Source organism: Pleurodeles waltl, chromosome 12 (assembly GCF_031143425.1).
Source record: "Pleurodeles waltl isolate 20211129_DDA chromosome 12, aPleWal1.hap1.20221129, whole genome shotgun sequence".
Taxonomy (NCBI): Eukaryota; Metazoa; Chordata; class Amphibia; order Caudata; family Salamandridae; genus Pleurodeles; species Pleurodeles waltl.
Window position 1 is genome coordinate 220579923 of NC_090451.1, and position 16135 is coordinate 220596057.

The 16135-nt window shown below is 46.7% G+C and overlaps 1 protein-coding gene across 4 annotated transcripts in view; it reads left to right on the forward strand.

Annotated features, from left to right (window-relative positions):
• UTP4 (UTP4 small subunit processome component) overlaps nucleotides 1-16135 on the forward strand; it is a 200902-nt gene that overhangs the window by 141715 nt on the left and 43052 nt on the right. For all 4 annotated transcript variants that reach the window (XM_069218642.1, XM_069218643.1, XM_069218641.1 and 1 more), the window contains 2 exons: nucleotides 3923-4029; nucleotides 4387-4482. In XM_069218642.1, the coding sequence (XP_069074743.1) occupies nucleotides 3923-4029; nucleotides 4387-4482 (203 nt within the window). The remainder of the gene's footprint in view (nucleotides 1-3922; nucleotides 4030-4386; nucleotides 4483-16135) is intronic.

A 16135-nucleotide genomic window follows, 5' to 3' on the forward strand; every position in this document is an offset into this window, starting at 1 on the left:
CGGGAGGTCCGGGGTGTTCCTGAAGTCCCTCGACTGGGGCTTCCTCCTGGTCCTTTTTTTAGCCCTGGGCGGGCTGGTTTTCCTGGTGTCCAAAGTCCGCTGACTAGTACCCAGGGTATTGGTGTGGTACGGCCCCTGGAGGGCACAGTGCCACCAAACTTTGCACACTTGCAGGGATTGTCCTTGTCGTCGTGGGTCGTCTGGTCAAGCTACGACTTCAGGCGCAAGAGTTAGTGGCCGGTCAGTGAAGTGACCCTCACTGGGTTGCTGGTTCTTTCATGGTTGCAGAGTGGTACCACCACTCTGGAGGGATTTCTTGGGTGATTGGTGAAGCCTCGGGTTTCTTGAGGTCAGTCCAGTTGTCCAGCAACTCCTCAGCAGCGATTGTCTGGTCCTTGGTGCAGAAGGCAGGGTTTGGTGCCTTTTCTTTGTGCAGCAGGTCCACATTTCTCGTGCCTTGTATTTTGTTTCTGCTGGTCTTCTTTGTGTCCTTCGAATCTAATTTCTTGGTCTAGGGATTCCCACTTAATGCTCGATTTAGTGGGAGTTTTAAGGGTATCTAGTAGTGTTCAATGGCACACTAATCTTTCAGTGGCTACACCAACTATCCACTTCCTGTGGGAAGGGTCACTTCCCTAAACCTGATTGGCTATTTTTCTTCCATGTAAGATGGAGGAAAATGAAATGGAGTGTCCACCCCGCAGGCAACACCTTAGGGGTGTGCATGCCAGATGGGGCCACTCCTCCTATCCTTTGTGTGGTTTCCCGCCTTTGCTCCTGCCAAAAGTGGAGGCTTGCAAAGGGGCTGACCATCTGCTGCTAGCAGCAGGCCTGGTTGTCGAGTTTCAAAGGCGGAAAGCCCTTTGAAGCTTATTGCCAGGGCAGTGCATGTTCCTGAGGGAGGGTGTCTTAGCTCCCCCACCCAGGAAGGGTATTGTTTTACAAACCAGAGAGACAGGGCTCTCCCCCAAGGTTTGTATATTGGGTGTCTGGAGGTGGCAGGCTGGATAAAACCAGTCGACAACCATGCCATGGTAGTTCGCTTTTACAGGGGACACCTCTAAGGTGATCCCTGAGTACATTTAGGGATAAATCCAATACTGGTACCAGGTTGGATTTATCATTTCGAGTTGTTTGATACCAAACAACCTAAGGTTAAGAGTGACCACTGTGTAGCTGGGAAGCTCGTGTTGACCAGTGTCCAGCACATGCATTAAAATGGCTGTTCTCTGCAATCACTATGTCCTAGGTTTGGTAAGGACACAGTGGAGGCATATTGCTCATGCAGCTATGCCTTCACATATAATATGGTGCACACTTCCTTAGGGCTGTAAGGCCTGCCAGAGGGGTGGCTTACCCATAATAAATGCAGTGTATGGTGGACGGCACAAAGGTGGTGTGGCATGTTGAGTGTGTGTTTAAGGTTTGGACCAGGACACTCGGCCTGAAATGGCAGTGCTGGGTGCATCTGAATGCATTGCCCTAGAGGGTGGCACAATCCATGCTGCTGCCTTCAGAGGCCTACCCATAGTGTCCCATGACCTGGGTACGCCTAGGCACCTTTTTACTAGGTATAACATATAGCGATAGTTAAGGATGTATCCAATTGTGCCAAAGCATCACAACAGTTTTAGGGAAAGCGCTCTGGTGCAGGGGAACTGGTTAGCAGGGGCCCTGGGCACTGCAGCTTCTAGGCTACACCAAACATCAGGCAAAAAGTGGGGGCTAACAATATAAAAAAGAGCCCTTTTCTCACACTAATATTCAGAGACTAGCACAGGAACACCAGAGGAAAGGAGCAGTGCCGAAGATATGTGGCATGATTTAGAACTGGCAGGACACCTAGAAGAGTATGTGCAAAAGCATCTCTGAGAAGACATGAAATGGATGGTGAAGGAAGTGAATAAAGCAGGAATAGATCTGTATGATAATCTAGAATCCTATAATGAAGAAACCATTATATTTTTTATTTATGTATCTCACTTCCCTGTTGCCGTATTTTTTAGTGGTAGATCATTTGTTTCCAGTCCTTCAATACTAAAGCTTACCCCCAATCTGCTAGTCCCATGGAACGGTTTGTCCACAGAAGATTTGGGGTACTGCCCTTGCTGTGAATATGGCAGATTCTGTGTTCACAGGAAAGACTCTGTGAACCCACTAAGGCTATGTCTTGTAAGCAAACACATCAGAGCAGCGCCTGCTGAGGCATGTCTAACAGTAAAGCTGCTGCAAGAAAGCAAATGAGGTAAATAAAAGTGCGCGTGAAACAAAGTCTGGAGGGAAGTGGTGCAGGTGCAGAGAGTACTTGTTTCCCCCCCCCCCTCATTCCTCCAAGCCTTCCTCCCTCCACTACGATCTGCTAGAAGTAAAGGCAACCAGTCTTATCTGAGGACCAAGAGCGCCAGATGTTGGTCATACAGTGGGAGGGGGGAGGATGGAGAACTCTGCTGAAAGAAGCAAGATAGTACAAACGGAGAGGGGAATTCTACCAGAATATGCAAATCTGAATCAATACTGCAGGAGTTAGAAGAAAGAGGGCAGTTTGGATTCTAAGTAATGTCTGATTATTGGGATGGGGAACTACAACCTGAATTTGGTGGGAAGTGAAAGAGTGCTGGGCGCAAAGAAGACTGCAGCAGTGGCATGGATAGAAAAATACGATATGTTAAGCTTCCAGTTACGTAGGTTGCTTGCTTTACTAAATCTGATGCACACATTCAGTCCAACAAGAGCTGAAAGTGGCCACTCTTAAAGGACCTCTTACACTGTAGCTGGAATACAGAGGCTGAGGTTAGACAAAGTGACATTCTTTGTGAGCGCATTCATTTGGGTTTGAAATGTTAGTGCGGAGGTTGAGCTGGAAGGGCCACGTTTTCTGACTGTTATGTTGGGCTTTGAACACTGATGTGTGAGATGGAAATGGCCACACTCCACTGTTAATACCAAATTGAGATGGAAGTGGTTGCAGTTAGTGTCCTTATTTATTTGTGGCATGAACAGTGAGGCAGGGTTTGAGATAGAACTGAGAATTGAGTCAGGCAAGAATAACAGTCCTAAGGATGCAGGCATTGGATACTTGTTCCAGTTCTTTGCCTAAGCAGAGGGGGTGGTGGTTGTTGTGTTTTTTTTTTTTTGTTTTTTTGTTTTTTAAGGAATCTTGGGTTAGTCTCTGTCACCAAGGTCCTTTCTTTGTTCCTCGATCTTGTAAACTGAATGCTTTCTTTGTTGAATATCAGGGGCATACACTATTTTAGGTTGTACTGCAATTATATTGACTGTGGAGGTATTGAACAGGAAGTAGAAACAAAATCGTGGGTACTTCAGATAAGTTGACTAATATGTCAAAGTAGAACTGAATTTGTGTGTTTTACGATTATGAGCAGAGAAACCCACCAGGTGTTGAAGCCACTGAATGACCTCACTGTAAAACCTCCCACTACTTTCCCTGCTGTGCTGCTAGTCGAGTTCGAAAACGCAGTTTAAGCATATGCCTTCGCACATTTTCAGATTAACCTCTCTATTATTTTTCCCCTGCTGATGCCGTCCCCATTTAAAGTAGCCAAACTAAAGGGTAGAGGTTTCATATCTGCTCTTCTTGGAAATGAACTACGATACAGATTATCAGTGGTCTAGACTGATCATCTGCAGTGCTGCATAATCATACTTTTGCTATGGACAGTGTTTGCGGATTGGTTACAGTGAGGGCATAGCAACACCCTCCTTTTTTACGTTTTGCAACAAAATATCTTGAATGAATGGCTTGGTCTAAGCTGAGGTGGCATAGTGGGTAAAAGACCAATGGGGTTGGAATAATCCCCCCGATGGATTGCCAGCGATTAGACTTATTGCAGAAATCCTCCCATCACCTTTTGTGAGTTTGAGGTCTCTCCTGTGCCTTCATTGATCCTCTTTCTCTTCTCAGGAACTACAGATGCTGTGTACCTGCTGTCTGCTAGTACTGATGGCAAGTGGCTGGTCACGGCGCACCAAAACTGCGAGGTTCACATCTACAACATCCCGAAGTTAAAGGTGACTGTTTTGGGAAACTGCTTTTAAGTATGAGCAGGTGTTTTCATTTGAAGTTACCAAGGTGGTTTCTATAATCTAATAAGAGTGGGGAATTGTACATCTGTGTTATATTGTTTGTGCTGTTTGTGGCGAATCAAGTTTGACAAGGGAGCTGTTGCACAAAGTACTTTACTTCAATGATGAACTAGGGGAAAGAAACCACAGATGTGTGACTCTGTTACTTATGTCAACTCAACATGCTTCCTGGCTAGTAAGGAGTGCAAGTATGCAAGGAGGTTGTTCAAAGAGCCTGAATTCTGCTTGGGTAGAACTGGTAAAACAGAAACACAATCTCATGCGTTTTTTCTCTCCATGCAGCATTACTGCACTCTACCAAGCTATGACTACCCAGCTACTGCATTGGCTGTCCAGCCCGTTACCAATAACTTGGTTATTGCTCACTCGGACCAGCAAGTAAGTGTGATATCTAGAGCCTTCAGATGTGAAGGGAGGGAACTGCCTGTTAATATTATAAACCTTTTGATTTGTTTTCCTTGTCATCAGTACTCTGAAATAAGATGTTATTCATGCTTGCGTGTCTGTTGACTGAATCCAGTCTTGGAGCACAGCTATGCTGCAGCTCGTCATGATGCAGACTTGCACTAAAACTCAAACACTATTGCTGGCATGGTGGACATTTTTAGTACCAAAATGTATCACAGCAGGCCATGGTGCACGGTTGCTCTCCCAGTAACTAAGTGTTCGATGGCATATGTTGCTGCAGATACACATGTTGAGCACAGTCCGCTGCCTGGTGTTGGGCTCGGAGTATTACAAGTTGTTTTTCTTCGAAGAAGTCTTTTTTGGTCACGGGACCGAAGGACTCCTCCCTCTTCGGCTCCATTGCGCATGGGCGTCGACTCCATCTTAGATTGTTTTTTTCCGCTGTCGGGTTCGGACGTGTTCCTTTTCGCTCTGTGTTTCGGTTCGGAAAGTTAGTCAGAATCTCGGAAGAAAGCGTCGGTATTGTTCCGTTCGGTATCGGGATAGTTAGGTACATCGACACCGATCATCGGAAGACTTTGGGGTAGCTTCGATCCCCCATCGGGGCCTGGTCGGCCCGACCGCGTATGACGCCGAAGCCGATGGAACGGACCCCGTTCCGTTTCTGCCCAAAATGTCACAGTAAGTATCCTTATACAGATCAGCACTTGGTCTGTAACTTGTGCTTGTCCCCCGAGCACAAGGAGGATACCTGTGAGGCCTGTCGAGCCTTCCGGTCCAGAAAAACACTCCGGGACCGAAGAGCCAGGCGTCTACAAATGGCGTCCACGCCGACAAAACAACGTTTCGACGACGAAGAGGAAACATTCTCGGTTCCGGACTCAGAATCCGGAGACTCCGACGTCGAACAACAACAACAAACAGTGAGTAAGACGTCGAAAATAAAGACCATCGAAAAAACAAAAGCCCAGGGGACGCCACTGCCAACAGGCCATGGCTCGACCCATAAAACCGGCGACCCGTCGAAGGCGCCGAAAAAGGGCACGCCCATAGCGAAGACACCCGACTCCGGTCGAGGGACCGCCATGGAGCAACCTCGGAGCCGAGATAGCGGCTCCGAGAAGCAAAAACAAGATGCCGGCACCGAAAAACATCGGCACCGAGACACACTGCCGAAAGCCACAAAAATTCAGTCGGTACCGACGCCGAAAAAAGATTCTCTCTCGGCGCCGAAAAGTTCCACACCTCCTTCCTACACAGAGGAACAAGGAATAAGTGGCCAGATGCACAGATTTGGACAAGAGCTCCAAAGTGTAGAATCAGACTACACACAAAAGAGACTGTACATCCAACAAGACACAGGGAAGATATCAACCCTTCCCCCAATAATGAGAAAAAGAAGGATCGGATTTCTCAAGGATGACGCACAACCACAAGCCAAAGTGGTTAAAAAAGTCACGCCTCCGCCCTCTCCACCACAACAGGCATCGCCGGCACAAACTCCGCCACAAATGCACTCACCAGCGCAAACTACTATAAGTCAAGATAATCAGGATCAAGACGCTTGGGACTTATACGACACCCCAGTGCCGGACAATGATCCCGATTCATACCCCACAAAGCCGTCACCGCCAGAGGACAGTACCTCATACTCGCAACTGGTGGCTAGGGCAGCAGAATTCCACAATGTCCAACTGCATTCCGATCCTATAGAGGATGATTTTTTATTTAACACCCTCTCGGCTACACATAGCCAATATCAATGTCTCCCAATGCTACCAGGGATGTTACGGCACGCAAAACAAATTTTTGAAGAGCCCGTAAAATCAAGAGCCATCACCCCAAGGGTGGATAAGAAATATAAACCACCACCCACAGACCCAGTGTTTATTACTTCGCAGTTACCACCTGACTCCGTAGTAGTATGGGCAGCTCGCAAAAGAGCAAATTCCCATACATCTGGCGACGCCCCACCTCCGGACAAAGAAAGCCGAAAATTTGATGCGGCAGGAAAAAGAGTCGCATCACAGGCAGCCAACCAATGGCGCATCGCAAATTCTCAAGCGCTGCTAGCCCGATATGACCGCGCACACTGGGATGAGATGCAACTTCTCATAGACCATCTTCCCCAGGAATACCAAAAAAGGGCGCAGCAAATAGTTGAAGAGGGACAAACGATCTCGAACAATCAAATCCGCTCTTCAATGGACGCAGCCGATACTGCAGCAAGAACAGTCAACACTGCTGTCACCATAAGGAGACACGCATGGCTCCGCACTTCAGGGTTCAAACCTGAAATCCAGCAGGCTGTCCTTAATATGCCCTTCAACGAAAAACAACTTTTTGGCCTTGAAGTGGACACAGCCATTGAAAAACTTAAAAAGGACACAGACACGGCCAAAGCCATGGGTGCACTCTACTCCCCGCAGAGCAGAGGCTCTTTTAGAAAAACTCCATTTAGAGGGGGGTTTCGTGGCCAACCCACAGACACCACCAGCCAACAAACAAGAACCACACCCTATCAGGGTTCATTCCAAAGGGGAGGTTTCAGGGGATATAGAGGGGGTCAATTCCCAAGGAGTAGGGGAAAATTCCAAACTCCAAAAACACCTCCACCTAAACAGTGACTTTCAAGTCACACAACCCCTTCACTCAACACCAGTGGGGGGGAGACTAAGCCAATTCTACCAATCTTGGCAGCAGATTACAACAGACAATTGGGTACTAGCAATAATCCAACATGGCTATTGCATAGAATTCCACAAATTCCCACCAAACATCCCTCCAAAAACACGCAAAATGTCACTACAACATTTAGAACTTTTAGGACTAGAAGTTCAAGCACTACTGCAAAAGGATGCAATAGAATTAGTACCAGTACAACAAAAAAACACAGGAGTTTACTCCCTGTACTTTCTAATTCCAAAAAAAGACAAAACATTAAGACCAATATTAGATCTCAGGACACTAAATACCTACATCATATCGGACCACTTTCACATGGTCACACTACAAGACATCATTCCACTGCTCAAACAGCAAGATTACATGACCACATTAGACCTAAAAGATGCGTACTTTCATATACCGATACATCCTTCTCACAGAAAGTACCTAAGGTTCGTATTCAAAGGAATACAGTACCAATTCAAGGTGTTGCCATTCGGAATAACAACTGCACCAAGAGTATTCACAAAATGTCTAGCAGTAGTAGCAGCACATATCAGGAGACAACAAATACATGTATTTCCTTACCTAGACGATTGGCTAATCAAGACCAACACAGTAAGAAAGTGCACAAACAACACCACATATGTCATACAAACCCTTCACAAACTGGCTTTCTCCATCAACTATACAAAGTCACACCTCGAACCGTGTCAGGCACAACAATATCTAGGGGCAACCATCAACACATCAAAAGGAATTGCCACTCCAAGTCCACAAAGAGTTCAAGCATTCCACAAGGTAATAAGTGCTATGTTTCCAAACCAAAAGATACAAGCAAAATTTGTGCTAAAACTTCTAGGCATGATGTAATCATGCATAGCCATTGTCCCAAACGCAAGACTACACATGCGACCCTTACAACAGTGCCTAGCATCACAATGGTCACAAGCACAGGGTCAACTTCTAGATCTGGTGTTGGTAGACCGCCAAACATACCTCTCGCTTCTATGGTGGAACAGCAACAATTTAAACAAAGGGCGGACATTTCAGGACCCAGTGCCTCAATACGTTATAACAACAGATGCTTCCATGACAGGGTGGGGAGCACACCTCAATCACCACAGCATTCAAGGACAATGGGACGTACACCAAACAAAATTTCATATAAATTACCTAGAACTGTTAGCAGTATTTCTAGCGTTAAAAGCCTTTCAACCCATAATAACACACAAATACATTCTTGTCAAAACAGACAACATGACAACAATGTATTATTTAAACAAACAAGGAGGAACACACTCAACACAATTGTGTCTCCTAACACAAAAAATATGGCAGTGGGCGATTCACAACCACATTCGCCTAATAGCACAATTTATTCCAGGGATCCAAAACCAACTAGCAGACAACCTTTCGCGAGATCACCAACAAGTCCACGAATGGGAAATTCACCCCCAAGTTCTGAACAATTACTTTCAAATTTGGGGAACACCCCAGATAGATTTGTTCGCAACAAAAGAAAACGCAAAATGCCAAAACTTCGCATCCAGGTACCCACACCGCGAATCACAAGGCAATGCTCTATGGATGAGTTGGTCAGGGATATTTGCATACGCTTTTCCCCCTCTCCCTCTCCTTCCATATCTAGTAAACAAATTGAGTCAAAACCAACTCAAACTCATACTGATAGCACCCACATGGGCAAGACAACCTTGGTATACAACTCTACTAGACCTTTCACTAGTACCGCATGTCAAACTACCCAACAGACCAGATCTGTTAACACAACACAAACAACAGATCAGGCATCCAAACCCAGCATCATAAAACAAGCTAGAAAAGCTTCCACTAGACACTGCTATGCATCTAAGTGGAAAAGATTTGTTTGCTACTGCCATACCAATCAAATCCAACCATTGCATGCCTCTACAAAGGACATAGTGGGATACTTACTACATTTGCAAAAAGCAACCCTCGCTTTTTCATCTATAAAAATACACCTCGCAGCAATATCTGCTTACCTACAAACTACTCATTCATCGTCTCTATTTAGAATACCAGTTATTAAAGCATTCATGGAAGGACTAAAAAGAATTATACCACCAAGAACACCACCAGTTCCTTCATGGAACCTTAACATCGTCTTAACAAGACTCATGGGTCCACCTTTTGAACCCATGCATTCCTGTGAAATGCAATATTTAACGTGGAAAGTCGCATTTCTCATTGCAATCACATCCCTTAGAAGAGTAAGTGAAATACAGGCATTTACCATACAAGAACCATTTATTCAAATACACAAAAATAAAATAGTTCTAAGAACAAATCCAAAATTTCTACCAAAAGTAATCTCACCATTCCATTTAAATCAAACAGTAGAATTACCAGTGTTCTTCCCACAGCCAGATTCCGTGGCTGAAAGGGCACTACATACATTAGACATCAAAAGAGCACTAATCTACTACATTGACAGAACAAAGTTAATCAGGAAAACAAAACAACTGTTCATAGCTTTTCAAAAACCACACATAGGAAATCCAATCTCTAAACAAGGCATTGCTAGATGGATAGTCAGATGTATTCAAACATGCTATCTTAAAGCCAAGAGAGAATTGCCTATTACACCAAAGGCACACTCAACCAGAAAGAAAGGTGCTACAATGGCCTTTCTAGGAAACATTCCTATGAGCGAAATATGTAAGGCTGCAACCTGGTCTACGCCTCATACATTTACTAAACACTTATTGCTGGACAAAGAATTTTAAAGTGTTAGTTTTGTTTGAGGTGTTTCTGTGGGATCCGAAAGTAGAACTTGAATTATAAGCTTGGGCGCAAATAAAACCCATAGAGTAACATAAAGTTCTGCGCATAGAATATCTACAGTGCCATCTGATGGGGAAGTGTCTGGTCCATCATCTTTACAAGGGCGACACCCACCTTCAGTCTTCCAGTAGGATGTATGGGTATTGTAGGAAGTTGGCTCTGTATGTACTATTTCAAAGTAAGGAATAGTATGCACAGAGTCCAAGGGTTCCCCTTAGAGGTAAGATAGTGGCAAAAAGAGATAATACTAATGCTCTATTTTGTGGTAGTGTGGTCGAGCAGTAGGCTTATCAAAGGAGTAGTGTTAAGCATTTGTTGTACATACACCCAGGCAATAAATGAGGAACACACACTCAGAGACAATTCCAGGCCAATAGGTTTTTGTATAGAAAAATATATTTTCTTAGTTTATTTTAAGAACCACAGGTTCAAATTCTACATGTAATACTTTGCATGAAAGGTATTGCAGGTAAGTACTTTAGGAACATTGAATAATCAAAATAGCATATATACTTTTCAAATAAAACACATATGGCTATTTTAAAATTAGACACTTAGTGCAATTTTCACAGTTCCTTGGGGAGGTAAGTAATTGTTAATTCTTGCAGGTAAGTAAACCACCTACGGGGTTCAAGTTTGGGTCCAAGGTAGCCCACCGTTGGGGGTTCAGAGCAACCCCAAAGTTACCACACCAGCAGCTCAGGGCCGGTCAGGTGCAGAGTTCAAAGTGGTGCCCAAAACACATAGGCTTCAATGGAGAAGGGGGTGCCCCGGTTCCAGTCTGCCAGCAGGTAAGTACCCGCGTCTTCGGAGGGGCAGACCAGGGGGGTTTTGTAGGGCACCGGGGGGGACACAAGTTAGCACAGAAAGTACACCCTCAGCAGCACGGGGCGGCCGGGTGCAGTGTGCAAACACACGTCGGGTTTTCAATTGGAATCCATGGGAGACCAAGGGGTCTCTTCAGCGATGCAGGCAAGGGGGGGTCTTCCTCGGGGTAGCCACCACCTGGGCATGGGAGAGGGCCTCCTGGGGGTCACTCCTGCACTGGAGTTGCGATCCTTGAGGTCCTGGGGGCTGCGGGTGCAGGGTCTTTTCCAGGCATCGGGATCTGAGAGTCAGGCAGTCGTGGTTAGGGGGAGCCTCGGGATTCCCTCTGCAGGCGTCGCTGTGGGGGCTCGGGGGGACAACTTTGGTTACTCACAGTCTCGGAGTCGCCGGGGAGTCCTCCCTGAAGTGTTGTTTCTCCACAAGTCGGGTGCAGAGTTGCAAGTCTCACGCTTCTGGCGGGAAATGCAGTTGTCTTTAAGTTGCTTCTTTGGAAACAAAGTTGCAGTCTTTGGTGAACAGGGCCACTGTTCTCGGGAGTTTCTTGGTCCTTCTAGAGCAGGGCAGTCCTCTGAGGATTCAGAGGTCGCTGGTCCTGGGGAAAGCGTCGCTGGAGCAGTTTCTTCAGAAGGGGGGGAGACAGGCCGGTAGAGCTGGGGCCAAAGCAGTTGGTGTCTCCGTCTTCTCTGCAGGGTTTTTCAGCTCAGCAGTCCTTTTCTTCTTAGGTTGCAGGAATCTGAGTTCCTAGGTTCTGGGGAGCCCTTAATTACTAAATTTAAGAACGTGTTTAGGTCTGGGGGGTTAGTAGCCAATGGCTACTAGCCCTGAGGGTGGGTACACCCTCTTTGTGCCTCCTCCCAAGGGGAGGGGGGCACATTCCTATCCCTATTGGGGGAATCCTCCATCTGCAAGATGGAGGATTTCTAAAAGTCAGAGTCACCTTAGCTGAGGACACCTTAGGGGCTGTCCTGACTGGCCAGTGACTCCTCCTTGTTTTTCCTCATTATCTCTCCTGGACTTGCCGCCAAAAGTGGGGGCTGTGTCCAGGGGGCGGGCATCTCCACTAGCTGGAGTGCCCTGGGGCATTGTAACACGAAGCTTGAGCCTTTGAAGCTCACTGCTAGGTGTTACAGTTCCTGCAGAGGGGAGGTGTGAAGTACCTCCACCCAGAGCAGGCTTTGTTTCTGTCCTCAGAGAGCACAAAGGCTCTCACCGCATGGGGTCAGAAACTCGTCTCTCAGCAGCAGGCTGGCACAGACCAGTCACTCCTGCACTGAACAATTGGGTAAAATACAGGGGGCATCTCTAAGATGCCCTCTGTGTGCATTTTTTTATAAATCCAATACTGGCATCAGTGTGGGTTTATTATTCTGAGAAGTTTAATACTAAACTTCCCAGTATTCTGTGTAGCCATTATGGAGCTGTGGAGTTCTTTTTTGACAGACTCCCAGACCATATACTCTTATGGCTACTCTGCACTTACAATGTCTAAGGTTTTGCTTAGACACTGTAGGGGCATAGTGCTCATGCACCTATGCCCTCACCTGTGGTATAGTGCACCCTGCCTTAGGGCTATAAGGCCTGCTAGAGGGGTGACTTACCTATGCCACAGGCAGTGTGAGGTTGGCATGGCACCCTGAGGGGAGTGCCATGTCGACTTAGTCATTTTCTCCCCACCAGCACACACAAGCTGGCAAGCAGTGTGTCTATGCTGAGTGAGGGGTCCCTAGGGTGGCATAAGACATGCTGCAGCCCTTAGAGACCTTGCCTGGCATCGGGCCCTTGGTACCAGGGGTACCAGTTACAAGGGACTTACCTGGGTGCCAGGGTTGTGCCAATTATGGAGACAATGGTACATTTTAGGTGAAAGAACACTGGTGCTGGAGCCTGGTTAGCAGGGTCCCAGCACACTTCTCAGTCAAGTCAGCATCAGTATCAGGCAAAAAGTGGGGGGTAACTGCAACAGGGAGCCATTTCTTTACAGGTATGAAGTGTTTGTTTCAGACCTCTGAGCAGCTCATCTACGTACCCAAAATCCTTTGCAAGCGATCTCTCAAATTTTGGGGGTAAGAGTGCAAGAGCTCTTGAACTGTGTTTTTAATTAAAAAGGACTAAGGGAAATTCCTGGCTTTTACACAGAATGTATTTATTTACCTTGCACATGAGTCCATCTGCTCACAGACATCAACGAGCCTTATTCCAGTGTCCCTTTACCTTGCTGCCCTCACCCAATATCTAAAGAACCGAACAGCCGACCTTGGCATTGCAGATAGAAGACTTTAATGCACCTATCTCGTCCTGCACTATTGCATCCCCCACCCCCCTTCCCCCCGCCCCCCCAAGAACCCAGGAGCAGATGCTTTTCTTCAGGAAGACTCCAGCAATCTTTAGCTTTCAGTAAAGGGTACCTCGAGTTGTGCTGTTTTTAAAGGTCTTTGTTTTTATCAAAAACTCTAAAATAAATAACCGTTCTACTAATTGTTGTATGCACAACAGAGCCTTTTATGGAGTTTGAAAAATGTCATGTTAATACTCTAAAAAAGAATCAAACTTCAGAAGCATGTACAGCAATACAATAATGAATGGTTTAAAACACAAGTCCCTGAGGGGGAGAATTGTGAATGTAAACCCTTGCATTTGTGGGATGAAGAAATAATATATACAAATACATTTAGGGATAAACATTTTCATCAGACTAGTGTTGTAATCGTAAAGGTCTCAGGATGGACCTAGAGGCGGGTCATAAATTACAAATTCAAGATTTGTGTTCGTGTATATACACTGCCTGGGCAAGCCCACTGGTACAGATAATAAAGGGAGATGGTAGTAAGTAGACTGGGGGCTCTAGGGTAAAATAAAGTGTGCAGCATGAACCTCTTCTAGCTTCACATGTCATGCATTAGTCCACCATCTAGTGGTTGGGTCCGGAAATGCAGACTAATTACAAAGTTTTTTAGGGTCGAGCCTGCGTCGCATGCAAGACTCTTTAGGAGTTAGAAAAGGGCATGAAGCCCCGTCCATGTGATGTCAGTGTCTTTCATTGGTTCCTGGGTTTGCCTTTCAAAATCTGCTTGCTTTCATTAGTGGAAGGCACGCATAAGTCATGCCTTTTCCAGTGGTTAGCACTCCTCGAGCGCAGCAACCAAGTACTGAAAACATGCGTGGCTCGCTGTTTCCCATCAGGTTTGTGGACTACTTTTTACCTTTTTTTCACAGCGCGATCTCGCTTGGCAAAAGTCGAGCACTTTGCATAACATCGACCCTGTTACATAGTTAATTGAACTTTTGCCAATAGGTTTCACTATGAGTGAACTGTAGCAGCGCGATCGCGATGTATTTTTACATTTAATGTGGCAAGAAAAATCTTGTTGGGAGTTTACAACTGCTAATAGCTCTAACTCGGAGAAATGCGAGACCCTATTACATTGCAAATGTTCGTTTCTTTCGGGTATCAAGCAGTGGGCACAGTCTTTGACATCGAACACAAGTCCACAGTGCTTCAGTGCGTCATCTCCATTTTCAGATTCTTTTTTCCGTCGTTGGGTTCAGAAGTGAAGAAGAATGCAGAGAGATCCAGTTCGGATGTTCTTCAATTCTTCTAAAACGTAATGTGAGAATTTAGCTGAAAAAGTATCAGGGTCACATACCAGTAACCAGGTGTAAAGAAATGGCTCCCTGTTGCAGTTACCCCCCACTTTTTGCCTGATACTGATGCTGACTTGACTGAGAAGTGTGCTGGGACCCTGCTAACCAGGCCCCAGCACCAGTGTTCTTTCACCTAAAAAGTACCATTGATTCCACAATTGGCACACCCTGGCATCCAGATAAGTCCCTTGTAACTGGTACCTCTGGTACCAAGGGCCCTGATGCCAGGGAAGGTCTCTAAGGGCTGCAGCATGTCTTATGCCACCCCGGAGACCCCTCACTCAGCACACACACTGCTTGCCAGCTTGTGTGTGCTGGTGGGAACAAAACGAGCAAGTCGACATGGCACTCCCCTCAGGGTGCCATGCCAGCCTCTCACTGCCTATGCAGGTATAGATAAGTCACCCCTCTAGTAGGCCTTACAGCCCTAAGGCAGGGTGCACTATACCATAGGTGAGGGCACCAGTGCATGAGCACTGTGCCCCTACAGTGTCTAAGCAATACCTTAGACATTGTAAGTGCAGGGTAGCCATAAGAGTATATGGTCTGGGAGTCTGTTTTACACGAACTCCACAGCACCATAATGGCTACACTGAAAACTGGGAAGTTTGGTATCAAACTTCTCAGCACACTGATGCCAGTGTACATTTTATTGTAAAATACACCACAGAGGGCACCTTAGAGGTGCCCCCTGAAACTTAACCGACTATCTGTGTAGGCTGACTGGTTCCAGCAGCCTGCCACACTAGAGACATGTTGCTGGCCCCATGGGGAGAGTGCCTTTGTCACTCTGAGGCCAGTAACAAAGCCTGCACTGGGTGGAGATGCTAACACCTCCCCCAGGCAGGAGCTGTAACACCTGGCGGTGAGCCTCAAAGGCTCACCCCTTTGTCACAGCACAGCAGGGCACTCCAGCTTAGTGGAGTTGCCCGCTCCCTCTGGCCACGGCCCCCACTTTTGGCGGCAAGGCTGGAGGAAACAAAGAAAACAACAAGGAGGAGTCACTGGCCAGTCAGGACAGCCCCTAAGGTGTCCTGAGCTGAAGTGACTCTAACTTTTAGAAATCCTCCATCTTGCAGATGGAGGATTCCCCCAATAGGATTAGGGATGTGACCCCTCCCCTTGGGAGGAGGCACAAAGAGGGTGTACTCACCCTCAGGGCTAGTAGCCATTGGCTACTAACCCCCCAGACCTAAACACGCCCTTAAATTTTGTATTTAAGGGCTCTCCCTGAACCTAGAAAGCAGATTCCTGCAACAACAACAAGAAGGACTGCCTAGCTGAAAACCCCTGCAGAGGAAGACCAGAAGACAACACCTGCCTTGGCTCCAGAAACTCACCAGCCTGTCTCCTGCCTTCCAAAGAACTCTGCTCCAGCGACGCCTTCCAAAGGGACCAGCGACCTCTGAATCCTCTGAGGACTGCCCTGCTTCGACGACGACAAGAAACTCCCGAGGACAGCGGACCTGCTCCAAAAAGACTGCAACTTTATCCAAAGGAGCAGCTTTAAAGAACCCTGCAATCTCCCTGCAAGAAGCGTGAGACTTGCAACACTGCACCCGGCGACCCCGACTCGGCTGGTGGAGAACCAACACCTCAGGGAGGACCCCCGGACTACTCTACGACTGTGAGTACCAAAACCTGTCCCCCCTGAGCCCCC